At 37.7% G+C, this 25,614-nt stretch overlaps 1 protein-coding gene across 2 annotated transcripts in view; it reads right to left on the bottom strand.

Annotated features, from left to right (window-relative positions):
• The window catches only part of CASK (calcium/calmodulin dependent serine protein kinase), a 188,235-nt gene that overhangs the window by 1,551 nt on the left and 161,070 nt on the right, over positions 1 to 25,614 (bottom strand). Inside the window, exons 18-25 of one of the 2 annotated variants that reach the window (XM_084201210.1) lie at positions 20,513 to 20,581; positions 19,089 to 19,124; positions 16,107 to 16,303; positions 14,757 to 14,872; positions 9,949 to 10,029; positions 9,775 to 9,855; positions 7,449 to 7,651; positions 5,573 to 5,656 (exon numbers count right to left, since the gene is read on the bottom strand). In XM_084201210.1, the coding sequence (XP_084057336.1) occupies positions 5,573 to 5,656; positions 7,449 to 7,651; positions 9,775 to 9,855; positions 9,949 to 10,029; positions 14,757 to 14,872; positions 16,107 to 16,303; positions 19,089 to 19,124; positions 20,513 to 20,581 (867 nt within the window). The remainder of the gene's footprint in view (positions 1 to 5,572; positions 5,657 to 7,448; positions 7,652 to 9,774; positions 9,856 to 9,948; positions 10,030 to 14,756; positions 14,873 to 16,106; positions 16,304 to 19,088; positions 19,125 to 20,512; positions 20,582 to 25,614) is intronic. The other variant, XM_084201211.1, reaches the window with a different exon arrangement.

Genomic DNA, 25,614 nt, shown 5'->3' with positions numbered 1-25,614 from the left:
CTACAGCTATGGGAATCACATAGGAGAAAGGGCACAGGCTCCCTCTGGAAGCTGACACTCAAACAGCACTCGGTTATTGACGTTATTGGAGACAAACACAGCTCTACAGTTAAAAAAGCAAGGTAGAGGATGGAAGCTTGGAAAAGCAGCAATGGAGACCACAGGTGAATAAATCAGACCTGGTGCACAAGTAAGAGCTATTAGGCCTATTTCCCAGTGAGAATGTGAGAAATGGGAGGAGGGGGAGAGGCTGTCAGGAGTCAGCTGTTCCCAATTTTGGTAATGTTTTCTGTTCCACACAATCCTCTGGGTCTGCTTCCTTTAATGACAATTTACTGCTAAGGAAGTTCTCACTCCACATCACTGCTCTGTGGTTTCTAATCTCAGAGCAGGGCATTTCCAGCCCCTCTCAGTGGGAGATCCTGGAGATGAACCAGGCAGCCTGGACATCAGACCTGTGTTAGCAAGGTCTGCCTGCCTGAGGCACCTGGATGCAAAAGGCTTCTTCCCAGGGCTCTGCAGCAATTGTAAGTCTAAATTCTCTTCCTGCAAAACCTTTATGAATTAAAAAAAAAAAAAAAAAAAAACCAAAACCAACAAACCCATCTGCTGTTTTCAGGAACCTTGAAATAGCCACAGGAAAGCAATCAAGTCTTTCCTGTCCCCAGGTTTGGGGTGGATTTGGTGCAAAGTGACTCCTGCTGCTCTGCAGCATCCATTGGCTGACTCTACTTGATCAATCAGCTGGGATACACTTTGCTAAACAGAGTTTTAGGCTGCAGAAGTACAGACACAGTGCCCACAGCTTCGTCACTAGAAATTATTCTGGAAACAGATTTTTATCCAGCTGTTAAGATGACCTCCACCTTTATTTTTTTCTGTTTCAGCTTCCCAAGTATTTGTAATTACAGTGGCAAGCAGCTGTGGAACAACAGCTTTCAGGTCCCCTCAAGGAAACAACCTGCTCTGAGACAGTTCTCCTTCCCTGCAGCAGAGAAACCAGCCACTTCTGGAGGAGCAGTTCTCTGCCAGAGTTACAGTTCTGCTTCTCTCCTGAAGCTGCAGCCTCAGATGGGGAGGGGGCTGTGTGGTGTGCTGGTCTTCACTTGAAAATTATTACAAATTTCCTTCCAAGTCAGGCAAATAGTCCTCACAGGCATTTCTGTACAAGGGATGTTCCCTGTATGGGCCATTATGCATCACCAGCAACTCCTGGAACTTCTGTAGAAAACTCCAGTGTGTCCAAATTTAATTTATGCTATTAATATAGAGAACAATGTGGATCAACACAAGTATTAAATATTTTTGTGGATTATTTCATATGGCCCAGTGGCTTTAGCCAAAACTCTAGTTAGGTGAACTTCCAACTTCTCAGAGATTCCAAAAGAGACATCAATTTGTATCAGCTGAGCATCAAACCTTTCCTGCTTAAATTAACCTCAAAGGAAGGTCAATAACTTGTCATGCAGACTATTTTCAATGCTTTAAATGTATCTAGCTAAGATTAATTTTGTATTTACAGTCTGTCTTGTCCAAATCATGGTGCACCTTGAAAAGAGTTTTGATCTCATGACACAGAGCTAACAGTGCCTGAAAAGCCCCTGGAAGCCCCAGAACTGTTAAGTCCTTATGCAGATTTTGAATTATTATTCAGATTTCCCATTAATGTTAATTTTACCTACAGATATGGACTTTTCTCACTATAGCATCTATCCTCCTGTGACTGACAATGAAAATCTGAAAAGCTCACAGCTATCTCATTTTAAAAAAAGTGAACTGGTAAAGTTTGCCTTGCACACACAGGTTCCACTAAACTAAGTCTTTCATAAATTCGTTCAATTTCAGGATTTTTCTGACTTCTATCTTCTCCTGGATACAACTTTACTGGGATCAAAGTGGTCTTTATTATGGAATATCTAAATTTCCCAGCCTGCTGGAAATATAAATCATTACTTCTTTCATATACTTCAATGGGCAGTAGTAAGTTTGGGATAGGCCTCTGCAATAAGTTTCAAATACGTTCAAACTTTCCTACGCTCAGCAAAAGGAAAAGAGATCAAAGCTCTTGATATTTGGTTCATTTTGGAACTTTCACCTGTGTTTGTCACAGAGTATCTATTTGTACATGTCAGACTTGGCTGTTTTCTCTGAGTCTGCAAGACTTAAATACCAAAATTCATCTTTGAAGTTAGCTGTAATCAAAGTATTTGCTGCAGGAAGTTCCTCTCAATTTCTCTAAAATGTCTAAATTAAATTTTGCATATTGAACACCCCAGCTTATGTTCCAAGAAGGAAATTCTTCAGCAGTTGTGCTCTCAATAGTGACAAGAAAGAAGATATTTATCAAAATGTTCCGTGAGCTGCAAATGAATGGCCACAACTTCAGAAATTAACATTTGGGAGCACAACATCTGCATTTCCTGCTTCCCTCAGCTCTTGTGCAATAGGAATTTTATGTGGGTCTAGTTGCAGTGTGTCCATTATTGGATCAGACTCTTTCTTCCTAATTCAATTCACGTTCATAATCTCTCCTTTTCCACCACAGCTGAAAGGAGTGAAACATGGCTTTATCCATGAAATACCCACGTACATAAAGGCCACCAGTGGCACCTCCACTCACCGAGGGCTGGGTTTTTTGGCCTGAAAGTACAGAGAACAACAGCTGCCACTTGTGGCAATCAAAGCCCAGCCCCAAAAATTACTAATATTCCCTTCCAAGGCTGTGGACAATGTGTAAACACCATCAGGCCTTTGCCAGTTTTGCTTCAACAGAAAGAAATTCACAATTTAAACAGCTGGTGGGCTCCATACTTCCTACCAAAAATTCCTTTTATTCTTTGGCTGTAGGAAGGGAGGAAGCACAGCTAAAAGTCTGAAGAATTTGGCTCCATAAGGTTTACATCAAACAAATGGAGCCTGTGATCTCTCTGCTGCTGTCTGGGCAAAGGAGGTAGGGACAGCTGGAGGAAAGAGGAACTACCCCAAGGTTTTCTGATGCACTCTCTCCTCTGTTTTAGCACAACAACCATCAGATTTAAGCTTCCTCTGTGATTAGGCAGGTGGGGGAACTTTGGGAGATTCCCTCTATGATTTACACTGGTTTTGTGCTTTGCAGGACTGCTCAGGGTGCATTGCTAGATCCACTGGAAAGGATAATATTTTGTCTCCTGACTCTTGCTGTGTGGGCCTCAATTACTGAAACATTTTGTGTGTTCTTTGACAGGATAAAGTGTCTCAAGAGAAACACTGTTAGGATCAGGCCTCTGCACTGATTTTACCACAAAGTTCAGATACACATCTGGAAGAGTAGAATTTTTACTTCACAGCCTCTCTTTTTGCTAGCAGATGAATTTTAGTGCAGATATCAAAAGTCATGATTATATTAAATTTTGACTCCGATGGCAAAAGTTGAAGTTGAATGGGAACAAGCATGTCTACATTCTAGAACTACTGCAATAACCAGGACTACCTTGTGAGCCCCTAGCTGGTACTTACAGGCAGTTTTCTGCACCATTTTGGCAGCTATGTACAATTAGTACGAATGCAGGAAAATGAAAAGAAAAGCAAAGATGAATTTTAAGAAAACATGGGAAGGGAAAAAAAGGACAGTCATTACAGAAGTGTTCTCAAAAAGTGCAAGTAAAATAAAACAAGGCAGGGCAAGAGGATCAACAGAAAGGGACACTCATTATGCAAATGAACCTTTCAAAAAGGAAGCATGAATGGGAAATAGGAAACACACACATTCCTCACCCTTGTTTGCTGCCCTGCAGGCTGCTACACACAGACACACTTTGTTTACCTGCCCAGAAAACCTCGGAAAACAGGATTCTGTGTGTGGGTAAGGGCTGTTGCTATTCCCATTGCCTGCCCCTCCCTTTCCCTAGCTTTAATTGATTAATTAAATTAGCATGTTTTGTAAGTGACCTTGGCTCAGCAATTCATGTGCCTGGCTAAAACCCTGCAGGCACAGAGACTTTTGTCACAGGAGCTTAAAACAGGTTTTACAGCACCAACACAATATTTTACTTCTAATTCTTTGGCATAAAGTACATCCCCACCACTACTGTAAAAGGCACATTTGTGTTCTCTTGCCAGTGTATGAGGGAAAATGTTTTCTCCCTCATATGAACTGTCCCAAGTATTTCTCTATTACATCCTAACTGGAAGATTAAAATTTAAGTACCAGTGGCAGATGAGTGAGGCCAGGGAAAGACTATCTGGGAGCTGAGGCAGGTATGGAGGCAACAAGCATTTGTGTAATTTTACAGGGTACCTGATGCAATGCTATTTGTTTACACAAAGGAAAATTCAGTGTAGATGACAAAATTCTAGTATTTTATCCGGATTGTTCTGATTCACAGCATCACACCAGCAGTTACATGAAATGTCACTTCACTAACATGGCAAGTTGTGCTGTGCTGAGAGATCTTTGTTTTTACACTCTTGGGTTTTACCATTAGGGTGTGGGTCCCTAAGACAGTGAAATGACATCACTTAATGCTGTGAAAGTGAACAGAGCCATCTTCCCCCTCCTGTCCCTCTTTCATTGCTTGTACTAGCACAGGTGCTTAAAAACTGACAGAACTCCAATTTAGAGCTAAAGTAGCTCACTAAAGCATCTTAGTGAACTAGCAGAATGTCTCAGCTGTCAGTAAAATTCCAGCTTGAGGCCAAAATTTTTCACTTTCCACTTTTGAAGTGAATAATCATTCAGGTTATTTGCATTTAAATGCAAAGGAGCTTGTCTGGCTCCTTCCTTTCCTGCAAGCCTCTGCAGTGATGTCACAGCTTCATGCTTGTGATATTGTAATTACATTTTTATAGAAACCTGCTGTAGTGACATGGCTTCTGACTTTGTGTTTTGATGATCAAGGGAGACATCTAGGATATGTGGAACAGATTCATGATCAAATCCAACAGATTAAATAATATAACATCATGGTTTAAGGAAGACTGAGCAAATAAGGTGTTTGTGAAAATGGAGTTCAGTGTTAGTGTCAGCTAAATAAAGAGTTGCTTGGTATCTTTGAAATCAGCAGCAATCTGCAGAGCAGATACCCTATAAAACTTAGTAGGAAATGGATGATGTGGACCTCCATGAATACTTAGCATCATTCCACAAGCAACTACCCCTGGAGTCAAAAATTCCAATTCTTAGAAGACAGTTGTCAAAATGAACAAGCCTATTTCTGATACTTATTTGCTGTGCAGGGAAAATACTAAAGATAAAGGTGGGATCAGAGCTTGTGCAATTACGCACTTGTGCAATTCACAAGTGAGTAATTTGTGCCAAAGATTTGGAAATGGATCTTTGAGCTGGAGCAAGGAATGAAATAAAAGAAATGTACTAATAAGAATATGTATTTTTAGCATACAGCACATGGATCCTTCCTCTTGAAGCCCACATTTTGAATTACTGGTTCATAAACAATAAATGTATGTCAATCAACTCCATAAAGCTGTGATTCAATTATTTTTCTGCCTCTTCATTTACAGACAAGGAAACAATTGACTGAACCTCATCCTTAATTCTGTCTCTGCCAGGACATCAGATTGCAACATGCCATACCTCATTAATGCCTGGGGTAATCGTAGGTGCAGCAATAAAAACAACAAAAGGAGCAAACTCTGCAGTTCTCAGGACCTTCAATGCCTAGGGGAAAAAAAATCAGATACTTTAGAGGAAATCTCCAACAATCAACGTGAAGTAAGTTTAGTCACACAAGCAAAAGACACAAATTCATGATCTACCAATGCTGAATTTGTTTTAACTGGAGTCAAGACCTTAGTAATACAGACACCTAACTTCTTCTATTATTTTATATTTTTGGTGGTCAAAACATGTATTTATTCTTAAATAAAGTGAGTTTATGGGACAGTAAAAGCTTTAGCATTTTCAGAGTGCCTCTCCCCAGAGAGTCTCAGAAAGTGTGGAATTCTGTTTACATTTAAACTGACTGATGAAATACCATGTAAAAAAATCAGTTATACTGTAAATAGGGAAAAGAGCCAACTGTGTTTCAGAATATTGATTAGAGCATAAATTTAATTTTTATAGAATTATTATTTAAAAAAAAAAGAAACGCAATGTGAGAGGTTTGAAGTGTTTAAAAATTGAGCATAGAACTAAATACAATAAATACAGCTCCAATCTCCTGAGCCAAATCTGTGCAAAAGAGAAAAGCTCTCATTGAAGAGTTTCCTTAATGAACTGAGTGACACAGAGCTGCCATGTGTGACACTCTGTCACAGGCCTGGGCTGGACTGAAGTGCAGGAGAGTGGGTTAAACACCTCAGCTGAACCCAAAGGGATGGACAAGATAAAGTCAGACTGCTAAAGGTTACTCTGGTTTTGCTTTTTTGATTTCCTGTCTTCTCCACACCTTCTTCTTTTTAAAGAAACCAACAAAACAAAACCCCCATAATCCACCCTCTCCTTGAGCTAAAAGGTTTTCATCTCTGCTGCCACCAACAGGAATCACCTCTGCCAACCTGCTCCAAACAAGAGACAAACCCCATAAATAAAATGCAAGAAAATCCATAGGAGTGCCCAAGGGAGAACAGGCAAGGGGTGTAAGACAACCAGGAATAAATCCACAAACAGGTTGGTCTCAGTGAGCTGAGATGGATGAATGAGGAAGCTGGATAGCAAAGTGGCTTGCTGCACATGAGCTGGAGGAAATGTGGCAAAGGCAGCTGTTACCAAACGTAAATATACTCTAACAAAGATTCAAATCTCTTCTGAGAGTTGTACAGTTCTTGAATTATGCATATTGAAAAAGTTTATCAAGAGAATGTGCTGTTAACAGCTGCTCCATTTGAACTAATTATAAATGTTGCTCTCCCTGAATGCTGTTAAATGTAGGAGTCTATTTTTAAGAACACCACCACACCATCATACTCTGAACTCTCTTAAATAATTTAGTCAGGTATCTCATTTCTGTTGTGAAATTCTTAGAAAAATTTGAACTTCCTGAATCCATTCACAAAGAAGAAACAAGTCAGCACATTTAAGTAGATAACCCCGGTCACAATTCTGTCCTTCCTCCCATTTCCTTCCATCTGCTAGAATAATATGAACAGCACAATTGTCTATATTCATGTTGTTTCACTTAACAAAATATATAAACAGATCCCTGTGAATTGAAAGTAATGACTGCACAGATGTTTCAAAGGAAATGTATCAGAATTTTCCACAGATTTTCTACAATGAATAAATAAACTATTAGGGTTTCTTGAGAGCCTGATTTTTCTTTCTCCTCTGTGTTCTTCTAACCATATGATTACCAGAATTCCACAGACTGATATCCTGGTGCTTCAAGGACTTTTGTTTCACATCACTTTATGCAGCACTTACCTAGTATGCAATCAATAAAAACATTTCAGTGAAATAAGGGTGAAGGATTTGTGACGAGTCCCATTTTTATGCACTCCTAATTAGTTACCTGAGGTTCTACATCAAGTATTGCAATTAGTCCCTGCTCATGGATCTTTCGTATTGTTTCCAGTTTTGTCCCATACATTGCATCCTCATGGCTGCCATATTCCAAATATTCATTGTTTGATATATCCTGCATCATTTGGTCATGTGATACAAAGTAGTAATTTTTGCCATTTTCTTCATCTTTCTTTGGAGGTCTGGTTGTGTCTGAAAATACAAAATATTTTAGTACAGAAGCAATATTAAGGTTATATGTGGCTTCTTTTTTCTGTTTATCAATACTTCTTCACTGAATGATGACCTGTCAGATCACACACGGAGCAATGAAGGATGAGGCAGTCAGAATGACAGGCACTGGGAAAAGCAGGAGTTTGAGGGATATGTGTTGGGAAAAGCAGCAGCAGAGTCCCCAGGGTCTACTGAACCTAAGATACTCATATTTCTCCTAAATCCTCTTCTTCCTAAAAACATTTCTGCATTTTCTTTTTTTTAATATAAGTTTTTATGAGAGTGAAAAGGAGAAGTCTAAAAAGCAGTTTAAAAACCTGATTATTTGTGGTGAAGAGAGGTAAAAGCTACTCAGTAATAACACACTTTTTGTGTATTTTGAATATTGCTTCTACAGACTTACATGGTAAGAGAAGTATGACCTACTGATCTTTAGAATTAACTGCCATTGTGCCTGACCTGGTATTTTTGATCTGGTTTTCAGTATGCAAGTAATTTCTTCATAAAGCATTCTTCCAAACTCCTCACCCAATTTAAGGCCCATCTCAAAAGCTACCTACTGGACCATGCTTTTGTAAAGGTATGCAGAAAATGCATCTCTTTAGTCTTATAAAATCAGTGAAACTACTTCAGTGACTCCACAGAGCAGGAACCTAATCCAGGCAACCTAAGGCAAGCTCACCATGGTCTAGGTGAGTCCATTTTAAAAGCATCTGCAGATAAAAGCACTAGTTTCTGTGAAGAAAATTAAATGAGTGTCCCTTGTGAGCCATGCATGGCATTTCTGAGGTCTGAAATGGAGTGGACAGGTAGGGGCTGGAGGCTCTTGTTTTGGTGTTCTCAGCTTGAGGAAAAAGGATGCATCTCCAAGAGACCATGTAATGGGATCTGTAGTTCCTGCAGGGTATTCACAGAGATTGTCATAAAGGGAAAACACATGTGTGCTCTTCATAACAACCCAATGGCAAGCAGTGAAATTTATTGTGTTTTCTTTTACTTAGTGTCATCTCTGGAAACTTGAAACTATTTTAGTGCAATACCAGACCTTAGGACTTGGCTGCGTGAAGTAATTAAAACACTACAGGTTCCCTCTAAAGCCAGCTCATATTTCTTCTCATGAGAATAATACACAGTTAAATATGAGAAAACTATCCTTCATTCTAAATTAACACAAATTTGGGGTAGAGAGAAGTCGGTCCAACAAGAAGTTTTGTGAATAATAAGGAACATTTGACACAAAAGCGGTGTTACTTTCTGCTGTGCCCTTTGCAAAAGCAAAATAACAAAACCCAGTCCTACACAGCTCCCACCTTCAAGGCAGGATTTGTCTCAGCTGAGCTGAACACAGAACAAGGCAGGGGCTGTCAAGGAGGACTGTTCCAGATTGCAAGGCAAGATGTTTTCTATTGCCATCTGTATGGCGGTTGTCTGGTGTCAAGTGGGCAATTCTCCTTATCTCTCTTCCTGAGTGATCATAATCAAGGTCCCTCAGCAGGGGACATCTGCTGATAAGGGGCTATTGAATGTCACCACATGACTGATAAGAACTATAACATCCCATTGTGAGATGCTCTGCCCAGAGGGAGGAGCCAAGCATTCCTACCCAGATATAACCTGGAGATTCTGACACACCAACACAGCTCTTCTCCACTGGACTGCCCAGAGGAACAGCAGCTGCTTCTACTTCCAGGGATCTGTGGAGGAAGAATTCACCCCTTTCCTACAGGACCCCCCTGCTCCAACAGAACCACACCTGACACTCCAGGTGGACTGCAGCCCCTTTTCCAACTGGACTGCTACCAACACCCTGACCCACAGGGTGTCAGGTTGTGTTCTGACTCTGACAGTGTTGTTCTGGTGTATTGCACTGTTTTATTTTATCCTTTTTTTTTCTTCCTTCCCTATTAAAGAACCGTTATTTCCTGCTCCCATATCTTTTGCCTGAGTGCCCCTTAATTTAAACTTCATAGCAATTCAGAGAGGTGGGGAGGGTTTGCATTCTCCATTTCAGGGGAGGCTCCTGTCTCCTTCAGCAGGCACCTGTCTTTCCAAACCAAGACAAGGGCAAACAATTCTGCAGCACATTGTGCCCTGCTACTTACGAGGAATGGGGTAAGCAAATCTGTCCGGGTGTTTTGTGATGAGCGTGTTTTTTATGTGTCTTCTTCCGACACCGTGGGCACCTGAGCCACAACACAAAAAAATAATTTAGAATTATTCCACCAGAAGGGCTTCAAAGCTATGATGCTATGCTCAGAAAAATAACTGAAAATTACCTAGTAGGACTAGTGTTTTCCTTTTGAATGCTGGCAGCTTTACTACTTCTTCATATGTGACGAGATCTAATTGATCGAACACTAAAACACAAAAGAAAGCCCCAAGGATAAGAAAAAAAGGCATATGAAGGGTGACAACTAATTCTGCTACAAACAATAATTTTATCAAGATTTAGATTTATAATACAAAGTAACATGTTATGGAAAATAAAACCATTCATTCCTTATGCAATTTTAACAAAGTGTTCATTTAAGAAACTGATAAGAGCAGTAACAAAGCTACTGAGATGCTCAGCAAAGTTTGCATGTCCTTTCATGCAGTGTTCAGCAGACCACAAAAATCAGCTAGAACAGCATGCCATTCACAGTTGCATTCCTAAGAAACAGCAATACTAAAGAAAAATTTGTGGACAGTGACTGACATGAATACAATATGAGAACATCTATTTACACTGAAGATAGGGATACTTTCATAATAATGTTTTAACAAGATCTATGAGAAATGCAGTGTTAATACTTTGTGGTATTTATTCTTTCAAACCACACCACTTACTTGTAATTAGAGTTCTCTTTAAACACACGTGCTAATTAAACTGACATGCTTTTAAAACTTGTGACAGAATGAAGAATTCTAATGAAAAGTGATGGCATTACAGAAAAGAACCTCCACCATATTTAGGGAAAAATTGTAAAAGTATTATTTCAGATAGAATTTCAACTGCAGTTGAAATTGGATGAATTCCATCATGCCTATCAATCTGTTGTCAATTGCCAGGGAATATAGTGATTGACAAATCAACTTTTGTTCATTAATAACAGCTTATTCCTCCTGTGCCCAGCAACACATCATCTGTGGTAACTCCTGCTGAATTCTAATGACAGAAGCAGGCAGGAGGCAGTTATTTATATTTGTAAAGATTGCAGCAACCAGCAGTTGTGGAGCAGAATATCGAACAAGAGTTTTCAGTTCTGTATTTTTGCACGCTATGAAAAGGAGGCAGGGGAGACTCCATCACAACTATGGAATCTCTCTCTGAGTGTTTCCAAGGCTTAAGTGGTGTATCCACCTCAGCTACATTCAATCCATCTTTTAGGATGAGTTTGGCTATCTCTCAGTTTTTCAATTTGATGTCAGTCTTTTCACCTGAGAAAGTGCAATGGCTTCAATTTGCTGAAACTACAAATCAGCCAATTGACACACCCAACTCATTAAGGCCTTGAAAAGATACAGATCTGAAAACTTCCTAGTCCATTTGAAGCATTTTGAATTTCATCCTAAAGAAGAATCTCTTTCAACCTTTCCCCAAATACTACAAGCAAGAATTTAGTTATATTTTTATTTCATTCCACAATCCATATTATTATATTTTTATTTCATTCTACAATCAATAATTCATTTCATAATAATGATCTACAACACACTAAACAGCTTTAACCAACTAAGCCTGCAAGTGTCTTCTTCCATTGAAAAATAAAAATTAAAAAAGAAATCAATCCTTTATTTTCTTCTTGAACAAAAGCATGTTAGATACAAACAACAGGAACAAACACCAGAAATGACACATATTAATGCCTTCATCACAAAGTAGTAGCATGGAAAAGATGTGTCTCAGTCTACATGGATTTAACTAATGATTGTGGGGTTCTCAAATGCAAAAGAAAAATGATTCATTTCTTAATATACAAAGATAGGAGGAATACAGGGCACACTTAAAGACTGAACTTCGATGCTTCTGTGTTACTTGCTTATAAAAGAAAAGGAGTTCTTGAAAGGAAACAGTAAGAAGCAAATAAAGAGGCATTGTCACTTGACAGGTTACTTACATGCACAGAGGCCATTGGGAGTAAGACAGCATGAAAAATGTACAGGGGTCATTGAGATATGGCTTGTAATATATTAGTAAAATAAAAAGTATATGCACAAAATAAACTTTACCATGCAATAGTCTAAACACAAGGCAAATAAATCACATTAAGAAATGATAAACATATTTTATAAAAGCCTGGCAATTTTCTACATTATGCATAATATGGAGGATAGTTCTGGTATGTTCTGCTCTTTTCTGAAGCCCTGCAATAACTTTTCAGTAAAATAAATGAAAAATGTATTTGGATATCACTGCAGCATATCTCTAGAGCATTTATAAAAATGTCAGTGAATCTAATAATAGAAGAGATATTTCATTTTTTCTGTGGGCTTGGGTTTAAAACTGACTTTATATTGATAAAACATGTGATCATGAAATTGTCTAATACTCTAATATGAAGCATGGAGGAAAGAACAACAGGATTACATTTTTCTTGCAAAGGAGAATGTATTAGAATTTGCTTCTAATTCTAAAAAGTAACTGAAATAATCTCCTGTTTACTTCATAAACTACGTCTGATTTGCAGAATAATCTCATTTCTACTTCCAGTAATATCCCAATATTCCACACCAGCTCTCTAATCATCAGCTGGCCACACAAATCTGAGTTGACTATGAATTATTTTACGGGGTTGTTTCTCAGCACTCCAGACCAGTCTCACCCCTAAGAGAAATATAACACACAAGTCCAAATAGGTTACACACTGCTGATCTATTTATTTCATTTTATACTCAGAAAAAAGAGAAATAAATTCTACTTTCCTGTAAGAGCAACATTTTGACAATGATTATACTTGTTTTGGATCCAGCAGAAGAAAAGATCTGGTTTTTATTCTGAAACAGAAGCACTGAAAGGTTGCAAGGGCCAGTGCTGCAATATTTCTGACCAACAATCCAGGATGTGACAGAGCACTTCAGTGAATTCAGTGCCACCTCAGTTAAACCTGACCTCAATGAGCACCAAAGCAATCCATAATGTTCATATACTGAATATCCTACATTTGGTGTCATTCCCTGGAATAGTAATGGCATTGCCTTCAGTACCTCAGGGACACTAAGATCAATAACACTTCTACAAGAAATTTTGATTTCAATCTGTGCTTACATTAACTTTTTGACTTAGGGGAAAGGGGAAGCTGTATTCTAAAGGGAAGAATTTCTTTTGTGGTCATTACCATAATTTTTAATGTTGGTATTTCTAATTCTTGGCACACACCTGCTCTGATATAAAGCAAATAAAGATATAACACTGCTGGTGAAGGCAGGTGAACTGTGTGAATCAAAGTGCCGTCAACCTGCTCCAAAATGTCCCCCTAAGTCAAGACTGCAAAGTCCACACTCCTTTCAGGAATTTTACTGATAGAAAATCTCTGAGCTAGGTCTGCTCCTACAGTGCTGCCTGCTCCTCCTCCTTCCCTGGCTGTCCTTCCTTTAGCTCACTCCCTTGCAGCAGATCCTGCTTACTCACAAGACATTTTTAGTTCTGTATTTGCACTGAGAGATGCATTTATCTGCCCTAAAGAAAAAAAAAAAAAAATCCATGTTTTTTTGGGGTTCTTGATCCATTTCACAGCATGGCCACAAGTGAAGGGAGGAGCAAGGCAGTGAGAATGTGCTGGGAGCAGATGATACCAGTATTGTGAAAGGCTTGGGCTCATAAAATCCAGTTTACTCTCCACAGCTTTTGTTGTAATTATTAAAATGTGGTTGAGTGCTACTGCAATGAGGGGGAAACATTAGAACAAGCAGGGTGTTACAGCAGCAAAAGGAAGGAAACTACTTAAAGCTTTAATCTCTGCTTGTGAGAGCTTTCAGGGTTACAAATAGTTCTATATTCACCTGTGAACATCTTAAATGCAACAGTGAGTTTAAACAGTATAAACAACAATTACTGTCTTAGAATTTAGGCTTTCTTAGAATTTACTGCCAAATTACTTTTAAGGAAACACATTCTGTAATAGTGACACATTATGAGCTCTGACACTGCACACATTGTGCATGTAAAGAGAAATACCTGAAAATGTGGATTTATATTGTTTAATCAGCGTGCTTAAGAATGCAACTGAAAAAAACCCCCAGAAACTCTTGCAATATAGAATACTTTCATTACACTGTTTGGACAGGTATCTATTCTTATTCTAATCTCTGCAAGTCTCTCAGGAGACCACTACAACATAAGCATCACAGAATGTGCTACCAAAGCAGGAGCAACAGAAAAGTGTTGAAATGCAGTTTCAGCACTTTAAGTATTTTATATTAGAAGAAGAAAAGAAGCAAATTCAGCTCATAAATGACAGGGTCTGTCTTCTTTACTACTAAAACTAATGAATTTTGCTTGACAAGGATCTCTTACTCTACACTTATAAAATTTCCTAAAACATTTCATTTTTTCAGCTCTCTAAGCAGAAGCCCCAAACTCAGGATTCAGGCAGAAATCACTGCAAGGAGGATAAACCTCCACAGCTGGTTCTATTTGGTAACTGTAAATAACACACTGACTGAGCAATGGCTCTTATTCCACTTCCAGCTGTGCCACTTCAACAAAAATGCTCTTTCATGATGTTTTCACATATGTAATCTGTGACTATAAATACATATTAACAAGGATGCCACAGAACAGTCTGTTGTAAGGCACAGTACAGTTATATAGGTTGCAAAAATCATATCCTGTTTGTTTCTAATGCTGCTTTACACATAAACCCCCAAACAATCTAAGCCTCTGATGCACTGCTTTTGTGGCAGCTTGCCCTCTCCACTGACTAAGCTCCATATTTAAATAGCAAAGAACAAGCAGAGTAATGTTGGCATAATTAGAATTTTACTTATATTTTCCTAAGTAACTCATTAGGTTTATATAATACTGCCAGCTGAACAATTAATGGCAAGGCTTAAACTCCAAAAACTGTAACCTGTTACAGATACCTGCATTTTCTGTTCATACCTGCATTGTGCTTTGCCAAATATTTGTCTTTGTACTGCTTTTTTTTCTTTCCAAACCAAGTACAGCTGGCCTGTTGCTCCTGTTTGGTCTTCTCCATGGCAATACAAGCAACTCGCCTGACATAAGGAGGAGAAAAAACATTTTCTGTTGTAATCAAGGATCTTTAAAAAGCTGCACAGAATGAATTAGAAAAGCAAGACTTTTTTATAGAACATGAGTATAGTAAAACTTAAAAAACTTTTTTTTATGACTTTAAAGAACATATATACAGGGGTATTATGATGTAAGAATATTTTCTTAGAGGTAGATGATGGAAGCTCACAGATGAAGTGAGCATGGGAGGAAGGGCAGCTGCTGGAATGAATCCAGACCACTCTGCAGGAGATCAGAAGGGAAGAGCACAAGGTCTGGAACAGCCACCATGGTCTAAATTCCTGCAGAGCAAGTGGGGCTGTGCTGGGGGACTGTCTGGAAGTTGATCTCTAGGGTGGAGCACTGCAAGGGACCCTCTGCAATGTGGACTGTGCCTCCCTTACACCAGGGCTGGCACAGAGCTCAGGAGATGGAACCAAAGGTCTTGTCTGCCTCTGTCTCTCTTTGGGCAAAATTTCCCTTATCCAGCACAGGAGCAGTGCACAACTCCAGCTCTTTTCCACAGCAAATCCTGTATGAAGTATTTTGCGCTAAATTATCAAAACTTTACTGAGTTATGGCCACACCTTCCAAGGCCCAGGACTCGCTTCCCAGAATTTGTGCTGAAACATTTAAAATTTTTTCTAAGCAGCTCCTGCAAGAGGTTGTTTAAAGGCTCTGCACTGTTCAGTGCCACTGCTGTTCATTGAACCTGCCACTGGCACCGTGATTTTGTTCTGCTTTTTGACATTAATATGAAAAATGAAAAGGAAAGAAAACCCTAAAACTCCTTCAATGACCTTTTTGCTGGTCAACTTGCTAAATCCCTATTCCTGCAGGACTTGCATGTAAACAGTACTAAAGAAACCCGTGATTAGAAGCTGAAAGAGAAATGAATTTGACCCTCTTATATGACCAATTTGCATGTAGCCATCTTCAATCCTGGTTACAGTATACTAGAAAGCACAATGTTTATTAACACAGGAATTTATTTTTTTAATGTAATCACACGTATGAAATTGCAGGTAACCCTTACTGCTATGCATACACAAGAAAAAAATTAATACAACAGAAATTGAGTCAATATATAGATTTAGAGAAAAAAAAAGGAAGAAAAAGAAAAAATACTTCAAAGGCTAGGTCTACAACAATGAAAAGTACGAAAGACAAAAATAAAATCAAAACAAAATTCATTTTTATAGAAAACTTAAGTCATACCATTCCTGAAGTTCAGGAGAAGGAATAAGACCTGCAGTACCATTTTTGGAGTTCTCAAGTTTACCCTGCCACCAGTTATGATCATCTTTGCTAATGATTTGGATAATATCACCAACTCGGAATCTGATGCCAGCTTCTTTGCAAGGAATGAGGTCATCCTTTGCTGGATCATATTCAAATTGTGCTCTTACATAGATCTAGAAAAAAAAGAGTTTATAAGACACACTGCAGTATCATCACTGTTATTCAGAGTATTCAGAGTAACAGGTGAAAATCTGATCTGTGAATGCAGCTACACATACTGGTTGCAACAAGCAAAGAAAGAAATAAAAAAGGAAGAAATAAAAAAGGAAGATGCCAAAGCATAAGTGATAGTTGAAAATGAAGATGCACCCTCCAGCAACTGATGGAGACATATGATGCTATTTCAAAAGCTCATGTTTTCTACATTCTATAGAACCTGAACAGCAAAAATGTAATAAGCTCATGGAGTCCCTCAAACAGTTATTAACTATCACAAATAATTCCAGAACACAGGGCAGCACCTCACAACTCAATCTGTAATGTATTTTCCAACTGCAGTCCCATGGTATGTTTTAAAAATTTCTGTGACAGGAAATTTTACTGGACACTATAAAGGACTTTGGCTTTATTAGTTAACTTTAGGATGAGAAGTTTTAAGATTTAAGACATTAAAAAAAATCCTTTTTAGGAAGTCCTGTATTGCTCCTATCACAGAGTTACTCAGGAGGAATGTGGGAATTCTCTGTATGGGGTTTTCAGTAAAAGTCTGCTCCTGTGTAAATAAAACTCATGATTTGAGCAAGTTATTCTTTAAAGAACATGAAGAGAAAGAGTCCAGACTCTGACTTCACAATTTAAAAGATTATACCAATCCTTTCCTTGCCTGTTACTGAGGTCTCAACCCTAGAAAATCAAAATAAAAGTGATACCCAGTTTTGGCTGCCAATTAGAGCCCTGATGCACAGAAGGATCTCAAAATCAAAACTGTGTCATGTCCTAGATGGGTAATTTCTACAGTTCATGAACTTCCAACATCACCCTGCAGCATCTCAGCCAGCCTTGTATCCACCTACTGCTGATTTTCTTACTAAAAACAGACTAGATTTAAAAATGCCCAATAATTACATTGCAAAGTAATATCCTTAGAAACTGTAACAATCACTTTTCAACTCTGCTCAAATTCTGCTCCAGTAATAGCTGGAACTGTGCAGTGTTAGCACTATTCATGGCACTTAAAAAAGTAATCCAATCTGCACCTCAACACATGAATAAATTAACTTAAAATGGCTAATCACTTTTCTCTTGTATCTGATGTATTTTTATTGGTTTGCAGTGAGAGCATCAGATGACAAAACCAATACAGAATTCAACTTGTAATGCAGTAAAACTGACCCTTGCTCTGCTGTGTATTGAGTTAAAAAAAGCAACCCATCTTCTTTTAATTACTTGAGAAATAGGATATTTTGAAACCAATTATGTTTACTTAGTAATTTGTTTTTCATGAAGTAATCAATATAGAGACAATCCCTTATTTTGCCTGAAGCTTATTCAAACAGGTCTAAAAACATCAGCAGTATTTTTAGCATCTAGAAACTTCCCTGCTTTTCAAGTCCCTGCTCCAGTTTGAGCCATTATCCACCATATACTGGCAGCTCATGGAACATTACAGACTTCCTGACATATAAAAATATATCCATTAGCCAAGCCCTCACTGGTTTCAAGGATGACAAGAAAAATATGCTGGTTCAATGGGAAAAATCAGGTAAAAATTGAAAAAATAATGTAATTATAAATGGTGTGAGTAAGAGAAACACCATTATTTTGATATTGCCTTAAACAAAGTTTCTTCTTCTGGAGGGAAAAAAAGCCCTATGAGGAGCAAATGAAAACCTAACATAAATGTCTGGAAGGTGTTTCATGGAGCCTCTCCAGGTTTACATTCAGGCAGCTTCAGAAGAAAATGAAAGTTGAAAGAACCATAGAGAGCTTTAAAAATGGGAAGTGAAGTAAGAGCAAACCATTCTTCTAATAGAAGTTCCAGCCAACTCAAGAAGACAGCAGTATAAAAAGATTCTCAGAGACAAGAGTTAATGTAGCTGATTGACTTCTTGAATGGAAGAGCTATTATAAAAATTGCTGGTAGAGAAGGAGGCTGAGTACACAGTTAAAAACTCAGAGGTGGATTCTGGAAAGACTGTAAATAACTGGAGCAGTTACTGGAGATGATCACAATTCACTTAATGGTATGTGCTCATTTGGAGGCTGCAGAAAAAAACAAAAATTCTTAAAATTGCAAAAAGAAAGATAGGGAATCCTCTGAGGAGCCCCACATGCTTTCTTGGAATTTTCTGGAGAGGGAAGATTTTTCTTTGGTTTGTGCTGACTTGGATAACCACCAGGTCAAGGTAACAAAGGTAAGGGAGGTTGTTGAAAATGGGACTAAGGACTGAAATTTTAAGAGACCATATCCAGATTTATCAAGCCTTAGAAACTATCCTTAATGGTTTTCTTTGAACAACTTTGTTAATGTTAATAATTAGTTTCAGATAAACTCAAGCTTTACAGTCTTTGTCAGCACAATATTTTAGAGTTTCACACCTGCCCTACTTGTCTCTATTCCAGCTAAAATAGAAATTTCAGCTTTCCTCTAAGATTAAAACCTGAACAGGTCCCTGTACAACAGGAAGTCTATTAATGAATTCTGAACTAAATCAACATCTCCAGTTAAATTCTCAGTGAATTTGTAACTCTCACACATGTGGACACATAAAAAAAAAAAGGTATTTTGAATTAGCTACAAACAAATGAGTTAAAAGAAAAATGAAAAAAAATGGAACAAATTTTTAAAGCTTAAATGTTTTAGTCCAGCACATACAGAATATGAGTGGGGAAAAGGTGAGCAGGGATGTTTGCTAGCAGCTAAGTTTACAAAAATTCCCATGGAGGATATCTATTCACCTGTCGTCCTTTTGGTTGTGTTGTCGATGGCAAGTCCTGCAGAATAAAGTCAACCCAGGAGAAGAAATTTTCATTTTACTTTTTAAGGGTACATAAGACTGTTAGTAATTCATACTACATTACAGTAAAATGGTAAGTTAGACAAAAGTATAAAGCATTGACTCATGTTTAGAAATAACTTTTTTCTTAAAGAAAAATCAAACCCAGGCTGTTTAGCAGCAAGCTGAAGAAAGCAGGTAAAAAGTTTAAGCAGATAGAGAATGTGCTTTTTAATAAATAATTCAGCATCTTCAACACAAAAGCACCACCAAGTGAAAGAGGCTCTTTATGTGAATGCCTTTTCCAATGAAGTATCAAGTTTTGCTTTTAAAAGAGAGAGGCTATTATAAATGTTAAAAAAACCTATGATTAAAAATGTATAACGTGATCAGTTGTGCTGAGAATTAAGATTATAACTACTTTCATGTTATAAATTTAATTTAATTCACAAAAATGTCCTAAATTTTTAATTCACGCAATTATTTTTCATTCTACTAATTAATAAGCACTTTACCTTGTGGCAAATAATGTCTAAGTTGCAATTTTTATCAATAGTTAAAGAAATAATTACTTGGTTTTGGGTTTTTTTTGGTTTGTTTTTAGCTAGTCCCATGAACTCATGATATTGACAGCACTCACTGAAGCAACTTGTGTGTAGTTACTACATTGGTCCAAACAACAACAAATGAGAAACAACACGAATTTTAACATCAATGTGCTTTAGGGAGAACAGGAGATCGACAGCACCTTTCTACCTGAATACATACAAAACAGAAGTACTTTGTGTTAAAGATGTGATGGTAATAGCTTGGTTTGTAGTGCAGTTTAAAGCCACTTCCTTTTGCTTTCCATATCCAGGCAAGGCTGATGTTTCACACAGTATGTGCACGTACCACGACAGCAGAGAGCACACCAATTCCTTAACTCAGATAGCGGAAACCAGTACACGTTCCAGAGGGCTCTCAAACACAAAACTTAAAAAAAAAAAAAGGATCTAAAATCTCTTGGGATACCAACTGCACAGTTACTCTCTTCCTTCAAACTCTGCTTCCAAAGTTCAGGATGGAAATAAAAGCTTCCACTTTAAACCTCTGCTCGGTTTTGAGGAAAGTGCTGACAATGATTTAAGGATGACTGAAGCGTCACAGTACAGTTATTAACATTTAATTCACTGTATGGCTTTTAATGAGAAGAACATGTTGGAAAAAGCCCTTTAAGAAAGAAAAAAAAAGAAAAAAAAGAAAATGGGGAGTTACATATGCAATAACCTGGGTTCTCTCAGCAGGACAAAATTTTCCACTGACCACACGATAAGTATAACAGTAATGGCAGATGAGCACCAACAAAACTTTCACACTTTCTCTGTGTGGAACTGGAAATCTTACCGAAACAGAATTGTTAGTGCTGCTATGACCATTAGCGGGGGACTGTCTGGATGTAGAGGGGGAATCTCTCTGAAATAAGACACAAGGTTCATTAACAACACAACACTATCACAGGAACACAGAAATATTTCAAAGAACAGTTACATCCACAGCCTTATAACCATTTGCTTAGCTGCTTCATTTGTGAAACCCTCCACACTACAAACCCTGTAGAGCTGAAAAGCTTTTCCACAGCTTAGGATTCAGGTTTGACATTTTGATTTATCTGAGGTAATAAATATCTTTACGTTGCCTTCAGCTTTTTAATAAGTAACTGGGACTTCAGAGATCTCACGTGGCTGACAATACTACCAGGTCTCAGTCACACGCCACTCTTGGTTAAAGTACCTGGAACTTATACCCTGAACAGTACTTGGAATAGAATGAGGCCCCTATCCTGTTTTAAAGATGTTGCTGAGTATTTTTTCAGCTTTGTGGTGGTTGTCAGTCTCTACTCAGCAAGATGCATCTCCCTGCAGTGCCTCGCAGACACTGAGGCTGGGACTTGAGGAGAAAGCTGGATTCTCTCTCCTCCCTTCTCATCCATTTTACAGCACAATGAGAGTTTCCCTCCAACATTCTTATGGGCTTGAGAGTATCAAACCTTGCCAAAACACAGCACTTTAAAAAAGCCAATTCCCTTGACCCAGACTACCAGTGTGGCCCTATACCTCAGTGCAGAGACAGCAGACACAGGGAGCACACTGGGAAATTCTACAAGAAGGATAACAGGAATTTCTGTTGGGTTTTCAGAGCCATCTTTTTCACATGCCATTTTGACTGCATTGTGCTTAAATTCCATGAGGTCAGATAATTGAGCCATCTCTTCTGAAAATAAAACAATCCACTCATATACTGTTAAAAAAAAAAAATCCCCTTTAGCCTCACAGGAATTCTGGAATATAACATTCCATGTCAGAAGTCAGCTTAGGAATGTCTGGTCATTTTGTGTAACATCAAGGACAGCAGAGAAAAAGGGCCAAAACAGTTTTCTAAGCAAACAAAGTTAACCCTGTCATATTTTATCAATACAATTATTTTGTGAATAATTAAAAAGCTGGAGCCAAACTGTTCATGCAATACTGATCAGGGATTAATGTCATATACATAGGAACAAAACTTGCCTCCCACAAGTATTTGCAATGTGTAACAGACTGGGGGAAATCAGCTCTAATCCTAATTATAAAATCACTCCAGCACAAGTTTAAAACATTCAAATGAGAGCAAATAAACCACTCATTAGTGAAAAAATATTAAAAAATTTAAAAATACAAAAAAAATGAAAAGCCTAAAGGAATCAGTATTCCTTTTCCTTTTTTTTCTTTTGTGTAAGGATTATCAGCATCACCTTTATCAAACTGTAACCATAAGAACTTTTTTCAAAAAGGCAGCAACTTCCTTGCTTTATAAAGAAATTATATGCTGTTTGCTCACTTTCAAGAGGTGAAAAATAAATTTTAACTTTTTTTTTTTTAATATGGTTTGTTATAATCTGTTGTCAGTGATGGTTTAGCAAGGGAAAGCTTTGGAAACTGATGCAAGCACCCAAATCATGTGGAGAACAAGTTTAGAGAATGCCACTATTTCTGGACTGTCTTGAAGGATTCTGCCTTTGAAGGAAATTTTCTTGGTTTGAGAATGTTTTGATTTATATTCCTCCAACAATTCTCAACACAAGACAGCATATTATTCAAAGCAAATGTTCATCATAACATACTGAGGAAAATATACATTTTCAGTGCTACTGGTGATTTCTGTACTGTCAGAAATAAACTAACAAGTTAGTCAAGAGACATTTTTTAATGTATGACTTTTACATAATTAGGCTGTTCTGTAGAATTTCAAAGGCATTTAGATTCTTAATTTTCTAGGGACAGGTCTTTCTTTCAAAAAATACCAGACTCTAAAGTTAGGAGAAAAACTGTATTATGGACAATCTAATGAGACAAATCAATGAGCACAGAGATCCTTGTAGAATAACAAGACTGCTTAGGACTGGTCTGGAAAAATTCAGTTTGGGTTGTGAGTTTGTTTCTCCAGTAAATCAGCAGAAGCCCTACTCTTCCTGGGAACAGGGGCAGAAAAACACTTGGAGGATCCAATGATTCTGAGAAATGTAGAAAGATGATTATAATTATATTTTAGTAAACTCGACTGTCTGGACTTGCCAGCCTTCTCCAGCCCCAAGACAAAAAACACAGAAACCTTTGGGGTCATCACTATTCAGCTGAAGAGCCACAGAGCCAGAGCCTTAGAGGAAACAACCACACTTATTTCCAAATGATGGCAAACCCAGCTTCCTGTTGATTCCCCATTTTTAGGTGTGGTTTTTGAATGATAAACTAATGTATCTGAGATGCAAACTATACAGAAGAACTAAATGATGTCTAATAAACCAACAAAACCAAAACCTCCAATAAAAACAGACAGAATTTCCAAAATTCTGGAAATACTTTTACATTTCTGTCTTGCTCAAGGAACACAACTGTCAGTATCTTTAATACAAATTTAAAAAAGGTTTTAGACAATAAAAACTCCTGATGTTTGAGCACTAATGGAAACCATGGAAGATAAAGAAAAAAAATCCCTGGTGATTACCACCAGGCTTTTAAAAACTCCCATGTATAAAGGCTTTTCTTCTTAATGAAACAACTTAAGAATTTCACAAAGCAATTGGAAAGATAAAGAATGTTTAGAAGTTTTTTTTTTTTTGTTTGTTTTTTTTGTTTTATTTTTTAAACAAAAAAAAGAGGAAAAAAAGTACTTCTCTTACCATTCTGACATATCTGACACTACAAAAAGTCACTCTGGGTATTGTGTCAGTACAAAGTAAAAATGCAAATGTAGCCAGAACAAAATGCTTAATCATTAGGATAAAACTGAAACACATAAATAGTGTACATAGCCATCAGCCATAAGAAGGATGTGTTGCAATAGTTACTTAAGTTCATGTTTATGTAAACCTGCAATTTTCCTGGTATCTGATGAAGAAAACAACACCCTGGCTCCTTCTTATCTAAATATGTGTGCTATCTCAGGTCATTTGCCGTGCCAGTGACCAAACAGGTCACCTCACACCACATCAGCTGATCCAATTTTTACAAAAGGGAATTCAAAATTATTATGTCTTCAATCAAGGTCTGCTCCATGAAATAGCAGGTCTGGCAACTGAATGGAAGGCATGGCTGCAGGAAAAGCCACAAATGCCTAAAAAACCTGAAATAATTCAGCTGAGATTTTGTAAACTGCCCAGTGACCCCGAATTACATAGTGTAGGAAAAAAGACTTCTCTCTCTCTCTCTCTCTATATATATATGCAAAAATGGCTCAATATTTAGAAAATAACACTTATTTTAAATGACTATAAAAGAAGACAAATATGGCAAGTGAAATTCAAATCCCAGTTATTAAAAAAGAAACATTCATTGCCCCCATACCTTTGTGAAGGCCTAAGATGGTAAATAAAAGGCATGTAATCTCTGATTCTACTAATACGTAGTGTTTTCTTATTCAAGATTAACAAGATGTTTTGCAATCCAATGATGTGATCCTGCTAGGAGCCTCAAAGCCCCCAGTCCTAGATTCTGTTTTATATTCTCTTCTCATAAAACTACACTATGGACTGAGCACCAGTCCATGATTGAAGGAGGGGGAAAACCAAACACAGACTGAAATGTTACCATAAATACTTTAACTAGGAAGATTATACTAGCAAAGACCCAATATGTCTCTATTTTTCCTGCTGGAGGGCATGAGAAGCACGATTTCTGTGGTAGTGCTGTCAGTTAACATTGATTTTTAGCCTTTATCAATTGTTAAGAATTTGATTCATCATGTGAGTCACCTTCCTGAAAAATTCTCTGTGTGCCAAAGGACTAGTGATGCTTCAACAGGATGATTTAAGAACACTGGGGTTTTTCTGTAACTGATGAAAATCAAGTCAAAGCCTTAGTGGGGCTCAGCAGGTGGAAAGGACTCATCCATCTCTGACTTAATGAATGCTAAATGCTACAAAGTGGGATAATTAGACATGATTTCCTTTTCTCTTTGATCACACACTTCTAGTTTAGCCATTTTTTTTTCCAAAGGAAGGTAAGAGTCTATTTTCCATTCTTCTGTGAAATAAATAGTCATGAAAAGCCTGTGGACACAAAGCTAAAGAAAAGAGATTACCTGCTATTACTAAAATGATAACTAATAGTATTAACTTAAAGCTGTATGCTGAGTCTTTCCAAATAATCATCTTCTCAGCAAGTCTGCAGTTTCACCAGTTTCTGTATTTCAATACTGGGAAGTGAGGTATCTTTTAGTATTACTCCTCTTTGCAGCACAGAAGTCAATACGTGAACTTATCAGCATGTTGCAATTTTTTTAAAGGCCTTTGCATTTCATGAAAAACTTTTGGTTTCATATTTAAGAAAATTGGCCTCAGAGGTGAAAATCTGTCAAACCTTCTACCTCTAAAACCTTTTCGTTTTTGTTGAATTTTACTAGAAGAACCGAAGGCAACTAAAAAGCAGCAATTTTTTTCCTTGCAAAACAGATTGTTCTGACAACCACAATAGCAGTTTCTGTGTATTCTAGCATCTGCTGAGCCATAAGAACAATTAGGGTGAAATCACAGCTCTAATTAAGATAAGGTGCTTGACTTCAGCAGGGGTTGTGATTTCACTTGGGGAGTTCTAATTCGGGAGCTGTTTGCGCAGTAAAGCGTGTGGCTCAGAGATTGGCACCATCCTCACGCTGCAAATGCCATCTGTGTGCTCACACTGAACAGGGGCTCTCAAGTAGCCATTTTATACAATTTAATCCCCTTCAGTTGCAATCTGGAATCTAACTTTGTGAGCAGAAGGGAATTAAACGTTGCTGTGCAAAAGCTGTAATACCAAGTTTCTAGTTCAGCAACAACTCGGAATCTGTTTTTCTTCTGCAGTGACAAAGACCATTTTTTCATGGAAACATAATATTAAGCCACATGTAACTGTTACACACGACCATCACAAATTTACCTCAACAGGGTTATACAGAAACAGGTTTTTCAATTAACCCTTAACAGCCCAAAG

This window comes from Fringilla coelebs (genome assembly GCF_963513975.1).
Source record: "Fringilla coelebs genome assembly, chromosome: 2".
Classification (NCBI taxonomy): Eukaryota; Metazoa; Chordata; class Aves; order Passeriformes; family Fringillidae; genus Fringilla; species Fringilla coelebs.
Note: the sequence above shows the minus strand (reverse complement) of the source record. Positions and strands in the feature narration are given on the sequence as shown.